Source organism: Liolophura sinensis, chromosome 8 (genome assembly GCF_032854445.1).
Source record: "Liolophura sinensis isolate JHLJ2023 chromosome 8, CUHK_Ljap_v2, whole genome shotgun sequence".
Classification (NCBI taxonomy): Eukaryota; Metazoa; Mollusca; class Polyplacophora; order Chitonida; family Chitonidae; genus Liolophura; species Liolophura sinensis.
The window spans coordinates 45,196,902-45,210,215 of record NC_088302.1 but is presented as its reverse complement, the minus strand read 5'-3'; the positions used below and the strand labels follow the sequence as shown (position 1 = coordinate 45,210,215).

The following is a 13,314-nucleotide window of genomic DNA, read 5'->3' as shown; positions in this document are numbered from 1 at the left end:
GAAAGGCAGAGAAAAACGCTGTGGAAACGTTTTCTCCGCGGTGTAAATCTTTCCTCCGTGGTGGAAACGTTTTTTCCGCGGTGCAAACCTTTTCTTCGCGGTGTAAACCTTAATTTTTTCCGTGGTGGAAACGCCTCTCCGCGGTGGAAATGTTTCTCCGCGGTGTAAACCTATCCTGTGCGGTGTAAATATTTTCTCCGTACATGTATAAACATTTTCCCCGTGCATATGTATTGATGTTGATTAATTCAGTTTACTGTAATAAAGACATGGTAAATAATCGTAATTTTTGTGGCTGAACAACAGAACGCGTTTATAAACTCTAGTAGAAATGTGTTTCAAAACGAAGCACTTTTTTGTACTGCATGTGTACAGATGTTTATTAAATCAGTTCACAGGACGTAGCTCAATGCGACATTCAAATCACGCACAAGGCAAACGTCGCGCGGGTTCAAATCTGGCCTTCAGGGACTTCCCAATTCTCATTATATCGAATTTTCAGCATATTCCATATAGTACACTAGGCAAGTTCTGAAATACAAACTTACCAACATACAATAGGCACTATACGGATTGGTATTCACACAACGTCGTTCCGGATGTAGAGGACTAAGCTTTAAAGTTGTTTCTCAATACGACTGCGGTCGATTTTTTCGGAGGAAGACAGAGTACCCAGACCAAACCTTCATCCTGTGGTAAATAACTCGCGAACGTCTCCACATGTGGCTTTCAGGTTTCACTGACATATAGAGAGCTGAATGTGCATAAATGATCTGCAACAAACTTCATTGGTTTGAATGACGTCACATCATTTTATTTTCTTATGTTCACTAGAAGGAAGGAATTTTTGGGAACATCATTTCAGTAACCTTTCATTCATGTGTAAAAAGACTTATTCCAGCATTCAGTGTCATGATTAGAGTTGGATAAACTTCCAGTGACATCATTCTTAACCTCTGATAGTATGGTCCTTAAAGCACACCTCGGAAGTCAAATGTTTGAGCGCTTTTAACTCTTTTCTTATAATAACGTTTAACATGTTGAAAGTATGTTTATTTGTCAAATGCACCCGTTTGTTTCATGATATACATGGGTTTACCTTATAAATACATGCAGTATTTTATAAACACTTACATTTATTGTATAAATGCAATCATTTACTAGTATTTGGTAAATTGGTTTGGTCTATTGCGTAAAGGGAGTAATTTGAACATTATAAAGCGGTCGTATTGTCAGCTGTTGAGTAAACATGTTTAAGTGTGCTATAATTAAACATTAAGCACCTTCATTAACTGTTGCAAAGAAATGTTTAAATGTTAAACATTCCAGGTATCAGAACGATTCAAAGATTATCATCTCAACCGCGCGACCGCAAATTACCAAGCTCGAAATTTGCCCTTCAGCTAAGAGAGGAATGACGTGTAAGTCTGAGGAATCATATTCCAAATGTTGGAAAGATTTGAAAGCGGCCAATGTGTTGATCAGATCGATTTAGTTCTTACAACGGAAAGGGAAGACTTTCGCCAACTTCATGTCCGATGTGATTTTGAACTATTCATAAAGGCGAATTAGGTACCGGTACAGGTACCCTACTTTCGTTTCTGCCTTACAGATTAGTTCAGTTGATTGCATGGTGTTTCTATGGAAGACGGTTAAAGCCGTAGTCGTACCATCGGTCCATTGCCCAACGAAGTGATTGCATGATAGTAGGAAGCGATGGAATGATACTGCGAAGAGATGTCACGATATCGTATTTCACTAAGCAATATGTATCAAAAGGGCGTGGGCTTTTGAATGTTGCATGGGAGCAGAAGGTGGTTCATCAGAGGTAACTAAGAGATCGCATTTCCCATCCGTGAGCCACACGAACTGCATGTTTCTACATTCCCCCTTTCTCTCGTTGCTCGCTGACAATCCCTTGTTTTCCAACAATGAGGTTCAACTGTGTAGGCTAACATAAGCCTGTGATAGAAGATCGCCCTGCGATAACCTTCCTCGTTACATCTACTCAGAGGAAAAACAGTGCCGCCACAAGGAACACGTAAACTGACTAATCGACTGTATACCCATGTTCGACTACTCGAGCGTTAGTGGTCTTCACTTACGTACTCCCTACCACTCGTAGATTTAGTGAAATACACAGTAGTAAGTACTTTCTGGGTATTTATTCACTTACCTCTTTGAATGTCATAGGGCTTACTTATGAACGTTTCATGTTCTACCCCAACGATTTTATATAAATGGCAGGAATTGAGTTTGTGGGGAAAAAAATCCAAGAAGCAAACTTGCGAATAAGGCTGCATTTACAGCTCCATTTAATTTAGACCAAAACAGATCTATATCAACTTCATATCAAATGAGTACCCTAAATGACCCGTAATTTCGTCCACAACTAATTTGCTTGTTTCCCCCCCCCCCCCCCACCCAGTCCTGAGCGGCTATAATTTAAAGTGTTTACAAGTTTGTTTTGGAAGGTGGGAGATATCCCCCGTGGAAAATAAGTTTCAGCCTCAAAAGTAACATTTTATGAGGATTACCAGCTTATTTTGGGCAGTTTTATTACTTAGGAAGAAACGGAAACAAATCCGAAATGATTGTCTTGAGAGATAGTGCCCAAATTAAAAACAAAACGACTGCTGTGTGACCCTGTACATGTAGTTCACGCCCCAGCTGGATTTGAACAGTTTGGGTGGCAAAAACCTTCTTATTCCTGCGAAAGACGTCGAAAATCGCTTGCCCTTTCCATTATCGTCCAGAATATAACAAACCATGTTACAAGTCTTACCAGTAACTGTCTAGAACTCAAGCATGTTTGCAAGTACTTGTGAATCCCCATAGAAGTTATGCACATAGCTAGCAGAGGGAATTCCAGGACATCTAATGTTCATAAATTATGAAGAAAATTCAAGAACACGTTTTTATATATGGGAAATTTCAAGTGTTTTTATTATTTCAATATTTAAAGTTCATAGGTCATTATTCATATATTATTCACAGCTTTGCAAAATTTGTCTGTGATCTATTTACAATGAAATATTTTGCACCTCGACAATGGGAATGGAGGCTATGGGCGATGGAGGAAAAAGGCAGTAATGTAGTGAACCTTTTCATCACTCAGGTCCCACTTTCACATAATTATTAAATTTGCAAATTTTGTCAAGTTCTTGTGACTTTTCTCACAAATTACACTGCTATATGGAACTATAACCCAGACAAGGTCAATTGCATCAAAAGCTACAGGAAATCTGACATGTGCAGTTTTGTGAAAGTGGCCAATGTTGTTTGTCACAGATGCCAGGCCCAGAGTATTGATGTACTTTATTTGTAGCTATTCTCAGCACAAATGATGTTCCTTAAAAACTTAACAAAGAAGTTCAATATCATACGCTACACATTATGACACCAGGCCAGCCCAAGACACAATAAATTCTTTTAGAAATCTGAGTGAGGGAGAAAGTTGGATGGGAAGTGGGCTATGAACAACAGGTGCCCACTGGGTTGGTCTGATCCCTGCCCTCCTCTAATCTCATCATCATTCTGTGACAGTCCTGCACTGACTTCTTGTCCCCTAACTGTTCATACACCTTAGCAGCCTCGGCCAGCATAAGGCTTCTCTGCCCTGGTTTGGACAGCACAGGTTCAGGCAGGTGTCTGCACGCCATTAGTAGAGCAGTGGCCTGTTCACGGCCCATCCCCTCGCTCTCACCACTCTGTGGGTCTGAAAGTGAAAAGCAACATACACTTTAGATAACCTGTGATGGTAAAATGTGACACAGTGTAGTCAAACAAACAAAAAAATTTTTTTTTCAGTATCAAAGATTATTATAGTGTTTCCAAAAAAAAAAAACAAAATAAAAAAATGACACCACTTTGTTAAAGTTAATAAGGTATATAAATTTGGTCAAATCACAATTACAATGACCATGATTCAATCCAAGAATAAGGAAAGTGTCTATGAAAAAGAGTCCCTTACCTTTATATGGGGACCTTGGGTAGTGATGTCGTCGTCGTAAACTTCTGTCTAACAACTGCTGTGTTTTGGCTGGACTGGCACCCGCCATCATTCTGGCTGTGGCCTCGTGTAAAAATACCTGCAGGAAACAGGACAGTGTGAAACCACCAGCAACATCAGTGGATACAATCTGATATGGCTTTAACAGCACAAAACATTAAAGAGTCAACAATGAGTAGTTGTCATAGATTAACAATGACAAACAACCTCAAGCCAGAAAAAAAAAAAAACAAACCCAAAAAACTCAAGCACAAATACACTTGATACGCAAACCAGATAAAATGTTCATTAGCAGTATATTACAGGTTTTCTTTCAACCAGATCATAAAAATTACTGCAAACCAATCTGAATGTTCATCTTGTGTAAATAAGTAATAGTTCCTTTATGTTTGAAAGCCTTCCCTGGGAAAATTGCTTTGTTGTTCTGGGCTAGTTTTCTGAGACTGGAGATGTCTTGTTGCAATGCTATGAGTTCTGTAGGCACAGCCTTGAGTGTCCCCTTGTTTTCCTGTTGAATTTGCCAGACATCTGTTCGTGTCTGCAGGAGCCAGTCACACACCAACAACTGAGCAACCTGAAGACAATAACACTTTATATGATTTATAGGAGACAGGACATTACATGTCCTTTTAACAGCATGATTACACACAAACATATTAGTATAGCAAAAATTGACACAGTCAGAAAAATTGCTGCCAGAGACAACAGCAGCAGTAAAACAAACTGAATGACCAGAAACTGAGAATGAACTACCACGTATGAATCGCATTCAAAAATTAGTATTTTACGTACAAAGACATTAAAAACTATTAAGGGCAAAACCAACAAAATTTTGGCACAAAGGACATGAAATTATAAGTTGCTGATGATAAAGAGAGGTAATTTTTGGGAACTTCTGTAACTGGGCAAGTTTCCTTTCCATGGTATTCTCTTCATGGTATCAATTGTGAACTCCATGGCAGTTATTCTCTCCCTAGAAGTGATCTCCATGACAGGTACCCACTCCTCATCAGCAATGATGAAGTTTGTCAAAGTAATGCTTGCACTGCAGATGCATTGCATATCTAAATTACTAATGCAATGCAACTACAATGCACCACAACACTGACCAGTTTTGTTGGACATCTATGGCGTAGGAATCTGTTGATGCAAACAATGTTTGCTATGGTGCAGGGAGTTGTGGGACACTCATGATGCTTGCCATGTTACACGCATCTGTGGGACACTCATGATGCTTGCCATGCTGCAGGAATCTGTTGCACACCCATCATGCTTCCAATGGTGTAGAAATCTTCCAGACACCTACAATGTTTGCCATGGTTTTAAAATCTGCAGGTCCCCAATATTGTTGCTGAAAACCAACTCCAGTACACAATTATCCTGAAATTACCTGTACTAAAGGACCATGGTCTTGATTCAAGCCATAGTTCAGGCTGTCTCGTAAGAGGCGACCACCCCTGTCACAGCTTTTCACGGTGTAGTACGCTCTTTTACTTCCCTCTGCAAAATACTGCTTCCTGGCTTTATATGCCATGAAAACAGCCCTAGGCAATGCATTTCTGCAATGAAGGAAATGTCACATTTGATCATACTATTGTCACAAATACCACCTTCAAGAGACAAGCAGATCGAAATCTATTGATCAACACTATTTTCAGTCATTATCTAAGAGACTAAAGTAAAGCAATGCAATGAGAACAGTACACACATTTTGTGATGAATACAATCTTCTTATGAAAGAGACAACCACACTAAAATTTAATGACATTCACACTATTCTCAAATAAGTGGCTCAGGTTTTCTAAAGACCCAGTCACACCAGATTTACGACCACATAACCACCTCTACGGTTTATTGTGATATTTCCATCACCAACCATTGTGGCTGATTTATCCCCACTAAAACAAAGAAACTGTTTGTAATCACACCTTAACTCACCCATTAACTCTCACAGGGTTCCAGTTTATCTACAATGATCACGTGATTGCATGGACTCAATCCACTGTGTGACGAAAATGGGCGCATGATTCATTCAATATCATTTGCAATGATTGTACAGGTTAAGATTAGTCAGAATTTATGTACATCGCAGCTGGTTTTTTGTGCTTTCACAAAAAACACCTGTGACCACTCTGAATGCATCGCAATCACAATCGCCAATTCACCATGATCCCCCACAGACAACTAGTGGCAAATGTGGTTGTGACTAGGGCTTGATGAGGATGTCATATGATACGTACTCAGAGGACTGCAGAGCCTTGGGGAAGTTATCCACTGATCCGTAGTTGTTGGCCTGCATTTTCTTCTTCACCTAACAGCCAGTATGTCGCCACTTTGACAACAGCTGCCCACCACTTGGAGATATCATCTCCTACAATACGCCAAAATAGGTATGCTTGGATCTAAATGACTCAAACCTAACATCACAAAAACATCTGTGCGACAGACTCTCCCAGATTACAACAGCTGTCATAGTCAGTTGTAGAAAATGGGAAGAATAATACAGAAAGAATTTATATCCTTGGCTACGCTGCCAGCTTGCTTCACTTTGGGCTAGTAAGATGTAAACTATACCAATCCCATACAAAACCTGGATGTTTACATGCTCATCCACAAAACTGGTGCCAGTCAGCTTACCATTGTCCACAAGAGAGAGACAATCCACATCAAAGAGTCGCTTGGCAATCTGGTCCGAGTTGGCAGTGTCCGATAGTAGTTCCACATACTGCAATACCTTGTCACTCTCTGAAGAACTGCAAGTCAAACAAACAAATCAACAGTGAAGTATAATGTGATGAATGGTGAAAATCATTTCATGTAACGAAGAAATTATGGATACATTTTTCAAATACATGTGGTGATCTGAAGTTCTCAGCTTTAGTACAAAAAAATCTCCCAAACATTGATCACAGTGACTGTAAATAAAACATCTTACCAATTTCACTCATTCACTTTACTTTCAGGTGCAAACAAATATAATTTCAAGCAAATTTATTATCACCTTACCTGTTTGCAGATCTGCTGGCTGGCAGTGTCAGTGTGTACAGCGCCTTCTCCAACAAATACTCTCTGAAAGTCCTGGTCAGCTTTGCAAATGGATCAACTGCACAAAACAGTATTAGGAAAACACTTTAAAATCTTTATCCAATAAAACTGTGTGGCTTTAACACAACATAATGAAAAGACTTTTGGCACTTTAACAGCCAAGTTCAAAATTTCGATTGACAATAGAAAGAATATATATGCACCAATGTAAACTGTAACTACAGGTACCTGGTAATGGGTTTGAACTGAATATATTCTCAGTAGACTCCAGTGACCAGTTTTCATTCACAAAGTAGTTGTAACCCTCTGGCTGACACAACCACTGGACATTTGCCGGAACACTCTCCCCAGCTTTGGCACACACATGGCGCACTCGGCTCAGAAAGTAGCGCTGAAACACACAAGATCTCTTTTCATTAAAGATATATTGACGTAAAATAGGAACGGACAAAACAATAAAAAAAAAACCTTCTGCAACAATTAACATTTGAACAAATTTTTGTATGGTTCTATATTTCTGTTGCCTCTCCACTAAAATTATAATTACATAGAACTTTGGCAGATTGTAATAAAATGGGATAGGATAGCAAAGAATAGGACCGATATACAAATGCTTTGTATCAATGGATACAACACCTTCCTTGTAAGTACATCAAATCTGCATGCATTCAGAACCAGAGCTCCTATTAACCAGAGCAAACATACCGCTAAGAACTCCAGCCCGGAGGTGGTTTTCACACGGAGCGCGGTGGTAGCGTAGACCTGAGCCTGAAGGGAGCGAGACACAGCCCTGCCTGCTGATTCCATGAGGTTGACGGCACTGACAGCTAAATACACCCCAAACCAGCTGCTGCCCTCTAGGTGACCTGATCAACAACAACATCAATTAGTTTATGTACTGTAATTCACCTAACCTTTAGTATGTAAAAATGCACTTTCAAAAGAACATAAAGGTCACCACATTATACTTTTGATGCCAACACTTGATTTTTTCTGACAAGAACTTCACAAAAAAACTGTTGATAAAAAGATGAATAGATCAATCAGAATCAAGCAAAATGTGCCAATTGAAAAAATGCTGAACATTAGGTGCAATACTTTAGTTTACCTTGACTTAAAAATATAGAGATAATGAAATTTTGTAGATTTGTTTGGCAGATATCAGTTTCATAATTTTATAGCAGTACAGCAGATTTTTTTTGTGCAGAGTAAACATAAAAATTTCCCCAAAATGATTGCTTGGGGAATGAAATTAAAATGTTTTATTTCCAATTGCACAAAAAAAGCCCACTTAAGACAGATCCATTAATCAATTCTCCAAACAGCAATAAACTTACCTGTCATATGCAGTTGGTTGAGTTTGTGATAGACAAGGGCTGCATCCCGTGCAGACTCTCGCACTTCCTCGGCTTTCACGTCTCCTGTGGTCAGCCTGCCCGCTTTACTGGATAACCAGCGGCCAATGAACACCCTGTTAAGCAGCTGGCGTAGAGCCTGCCAGGCTAGGCTGCTGAACAGGTCCAGGGTGGAAGCTGGTAATGGACGGCCTAAAGCCTGTAGGGAGAGCTTTAACTGACGCGAGGCCAATGCATAGTTACCCTGAAAACAACGTGAACAAAACATATATGTATACATACACAAACACACTGATTAAAGGTAACAGTTGTTCTTATCACTGTAATTGATTATAATGTATCTTTTATCACCAGACAAAAGCCCAAAATAACATCAGATTCAAAGAATGCATTACTTTAGCCCAAGGCTTAACTTTACATTAACTAATCTAGAAATCAGGCTGAATTTCAAGCTTCAAACATTTTCTCACCCTGGACAAATCCATATCTGCTTGTTTCCTGTGCCTCCAGAACATAGTGGAAGCTTCTGACTTCTTCTTGGTGACAGGTTCCCCATAGAGGAAGAGCCACGCCAGAGCTCCCAACACCAGGGTGCCATTGAGGCCCCAAGTCACCAGTCCTGGCATCCAGTCTGTCCAACTAACACTACCTACACAACGAAAAAAAATAGTTTCACAAAAAAGTCCAGGGATTTGTAGCTGTGTCCTCATTTGCAAAAATGAGACCTTAGGACCATGAAATTTATACTTTTCCTGTTTTTTTCAATCATTTGTGGAAAAAAAAAAAACAGTTGAAGTTTTTGAAAGCGTATTAACTTGATCTTATAGCACTAAACCAAGATAAACACTACACCTGATTTAACTAAAATTGCACTGCCTCTTTACTTCTGAGAGGAAGGGTTTGGGGTTTATATAAAAGATGAGTTATTTAAAGAAATTATTCAGACAAGATTAGTTTAGACCTCTGATGACTAGACAGTTTAAGCTGTTATGCTTACCTTGCTGTCCTACACTCTGCAGGGTGCGACCGTAATGTCCACTAGTGTCTATCTGGTCTCTCACTCCACCACCAAGCAGCATTCCAAAGGGATTGAAAGCGAAAACAGTGAACATAAATACACAGAGGGCCAAACGAGATCGATCCAGCATGCCGCTGTTAAAGGAGTACTCTGTGCTCTCCGAATCCATGGTCGCATCTGAAGCAATGAGATAAGAGTTTGAGAATGAGAACCAATTTTAACAAAAGCACAAATAATCCTTAAGAGGAAAAAAAACACACATGTGTAAGAACAAATTTGCAAATGTACTCAAAAAGAGTATTAAATCACGATATATCATCATGCAGCTCTAAAAGGTATGCATGCCACCTTAGGCCTTGATGTTCACATGCCCCACACAAAGTCTCAAGCCAAACTACTCACCCATGGAGCTGCCTGTCTTCCTCAAACACTGGACTAGAGGGAGATGACCCCTCCCCATCACTGGTTGCTGGGGGACTATGCAGAGGGGACCCTCCTTCTGAAGAGGGTGGAGTGAGTGTCAGAGTCTGGTCCAGCAGCTCAGGGTTGCTCGCCAGAAGGGCCTCAATAGCTGCAACAAACATAAAAAATATTCTTCAGCAAACTGACATCAAAGCAAAAAAAGAAATTTTAACATGTCTGAACAATATTACTAAGTAATGGTTATAGTTTCTTACTTCTTATTTTTCTTGTTGGTAGAACAACAACACTTACTTTGCTTCTGAGCAGCCATCTTCAGAATCATATTTTCCTGTTTCAACTTTGAATTAGAATTCTTCAGGAAACGAATGTAATCGATTGCCTTCCTCAGCACAGCAGATTTATTCAACTGAAAACAGATTGATTGAATTTTTCACATAGTGATACAATATTCTGAATAACTCTCTTTGGATAAATTTTGAGATGACTAATCAGGCTAATGTCTAAACTGTAATTGCTTTAAGCCATAAATCCAGTGCACATAACTCACTCTGCCAACACCTGCTGGTGTGTATCTTTTCATAGAAGACCCTATCACCATGCATAATAGACCTTGTAAACATTAATATTTACTCAAACGATGGTTTCAACAAAATGGCAACAAAATGTGAAAGGAGTTGAACAAAAATCAAATAAATCTGGAGAAATTTTTTCCAAGGGGAACTCCATATGGGATTCTCAGAGTTGTCTCCCATTAGTCCTCCCAGCGGTAAACCCTTACTTCTAAAAATTTACTTCAACATGTCAGCATCCAGTCAGAAATAAAATGTCTTACCTTTTGTTCTGTTCCAACCACCAGATCTTTCAGTTCTAGAATTTTGTCATTGATACTAAGCCGGTATCGCTTCTCAATGGCATTATGAGCTGTGCGCTTTTCACCACCTTTCTTCACCTTGGGACTGCTGTTAAGGCGATTAATTGGAACCTTGTCTCCATCATGGACTACCTGCACAGGTATCCCTGTAGTGAGAATTGTACTGGTGTTGGCAGTTTGCAGAGGCGAGGCTGTTACTGCTGTTACAGATGGGGTGGTTGTTAATGTCAAAACATTTGTGTTTCCATCTGTTTTGATCAGCTGGGACTGCAGCAAAAGCTAGACAAAAGAGAAAAGATACATTGACAGACAATTCTGCAAAAGATGAAGACATTAAACTGCCATATTAAAAAGCAAAAAGCAATTAGGCACAATTACATTCAATTCAGATGTCTAGTTGTGCAGTTTTATCGTGTTCTGTGATTTTTGTTCAGATTATATGGACATTCTACAATGAAAAGTTTTACTTTAATAAATTGCACATCTGCAGGTTAAATTTAAAAAACTTACATACAAAATTATTGACTACCAAATAATGTATCAGTGAGTTAGGAAATCAAACTTTTTTCCACAAAAAACAGATTATTTTTGTTTTGTGCAAATCACACGATTCTTAGATAACTTACTTGTTGCAATTGCTGCACATTGATCTGTCCGATTCCCTGCAGGGGGCTGGTAGTTGATGGGGTTGGTTTGTGTGACCTGGTTGGTGAGCACCGTTGGAGTAGCCTGGGGAGCTGCCAGAGGAACTTGCAGTTGCTGTACTGGCTGCGTGCTGATGTTCTGCACCACATGCTGAGCCTGTTGCTGAAGGATGAGCTTCAGTTGCTGCTGTGCAGTTGGTACAGTTTTGAACTGGCTGCTGAATTACTTTAACAGCTTGTTGGGGTTGTAACTGTTGTTGTTTTTGCTGCTGCTGCTGTTGCTGTATGTGAAGTAGAGCTCTCTGCTTAAGCTGCTGTAAGTTGAGTTTCAGAAGCTGTGGACTAATTTGTGTTTGAAGGGAACTGAGGGTATCTGTGGTGTTGTGTCAAAAATCTCTGGCTCTTCTTTAATGGCAGCAACATCTATGTTTTGGTCACAGGTGTTCGTGAACCAAATCTGCATCTTCTTGTTTAATAGTTGGGTCAAAGTTCAACTGACCGTCAAACAAATCTGAATAATCTTGGTCTTCATGATACATAGACTGTACAAAATCTGCAATGACAAAACAATTTATGGGAAATTTTTAGCTCAGGTCCTGTCATAAGGTACAGTGAAAATAAAAAAAAAACGAATTTTTTTTTTGTAAAAATGCACTGAGCCAGGTTTTCAGAATGAATATCTGAGAAGGGGCTCATCAACCAACAAAAGCATCAACCTAGTCTTTACAACTGCCCAATTTCTTTATTTGTTTGACAGCGGCCAGAATAATGATGTGAGGAAACGAATAAGAAACAAATTTCCTGATTTCATCATGCTATGCTGATGATCCGATCTAAAAGCATCACGTGGGGAATACCCACACATCTAGTGAGTCATAACTGGGCATGGCCACGTAATAACACAATGTACTCAGACGATAATTGTGTGCATCTCCTGACAAGATGTGATGTCATGCAGCTTGAGTGACCAGGAGAAGTAGGTCAAAAAAAATGACAACCTCTGATACCAACATTATGAAAATGTACAACAGTATGTGGCTGCCTCAAATTTATTAGAGAATCTCACATTTGAAATATAGGAAATTACCACATGACAACCCCTGGTAAAACTTGAACTCCATTTAAAATAGCAGGTGTGAAAATGATCAGCCTAACAATTATTTACCTTTGCTTACAGAGTTATTACATTTTTAAAACAAGTAGAGATTGGAGCGCAAACTATAACCCTACAACTTTGTGAGATAATTTCCCTTTTCAGGCATATAGCACTTGAAATTTTTATATCTAATATTGATAAGCTTACAGAAACAACATCATAGGCCTAAATTTGACATTTAGATGATCACTGGAAAGCTCATTCTTTCCAAAATAACATATATAATAAAAGTACTGTACTTCTACATGGCCATATGTATAAAATGTCGGTATTGTTCATTGCATTTGTACTGTAGTACGCAGCTTTGATAACTGAAATAAAAAGACTATGATAATGTTGCCAATTTCGTCTACTGATTACATTCAGTGGAAAAAAAGTCTTCAACGTTTGTCGTTCTTTTTTTTTTAAATGGTCATTCTGGCTCAGGTCTAAGTCAACGCACCGAAAGGAATTCCTCTGTGAGCATACTTTACTAAAGGCGGCCCCCAACAGAGCCTCTATCCCAACTGATCACCATGTTGTTGTGTACTACGATGTAGCGTGGGGGCCATCGATAGGGGGTAATATTTGCTTTGAAGTAGCTATAGGCGAGTCACAGAACAAGTGCCTCAGAAATAACCGTACATTTTTCTGGCTAAAAAATTAACTTACCATCAAAATCAATATCACCAAGAAGTGCACTGTCAATATTCTGCGGTGGCTCGAGATTTGGCCCAAGATCGGGCAAGTTCTCGGCAGCAAACGTCCAGTTTGCTCCCGGGTCCGCCATGTTGTGTTTCCCACTGAAGAT

At 39.4% G+C, this 13,314-nt stretch overlaps 1 protein-coding gene across 1 annotated transcript; it reads right to left on the bottom strand.

Moving 5' to 3' along the window:
• Positions 1-2,904: 2,904 nt before the first annotated feature.
• LOC135473583 (sterol regulatory element-binding protein 1-like) lies at positions 2,905-13,299 on the bottom strand. Its single transcript, XM_064753441.1, is given in 19 exon segments — positions 2,905-3,718; positions 3,974-4,091; positions 4,410-4,586; positions 5,403-5,571; positions 6,253-6,305; positions 6,307-6,383; positions 6,650-6,765; positions 7,019-7,115; positions 7,286-7,448; positions 7,763-7,923; positions 8,395-8,656; positions 8,883-9,061; positions 9,410-9,607; positions 9,661-9,668; positions 9,833-10,001; positions 10,145-10,259; positions 10,686-11,003; positions 11,351-11,921; positions 13,176-13,299. Coding segments are annotated over 18 exon segments (2,793 nt in total). The 5' UTR covers positions 11,519-11,921; positions 13,176-13,299; the 3' UTR covers positions 2,905-3,473.
• Between the last annotated feature and the right edge of the window lie 15 nt (positions 13,300-13,314).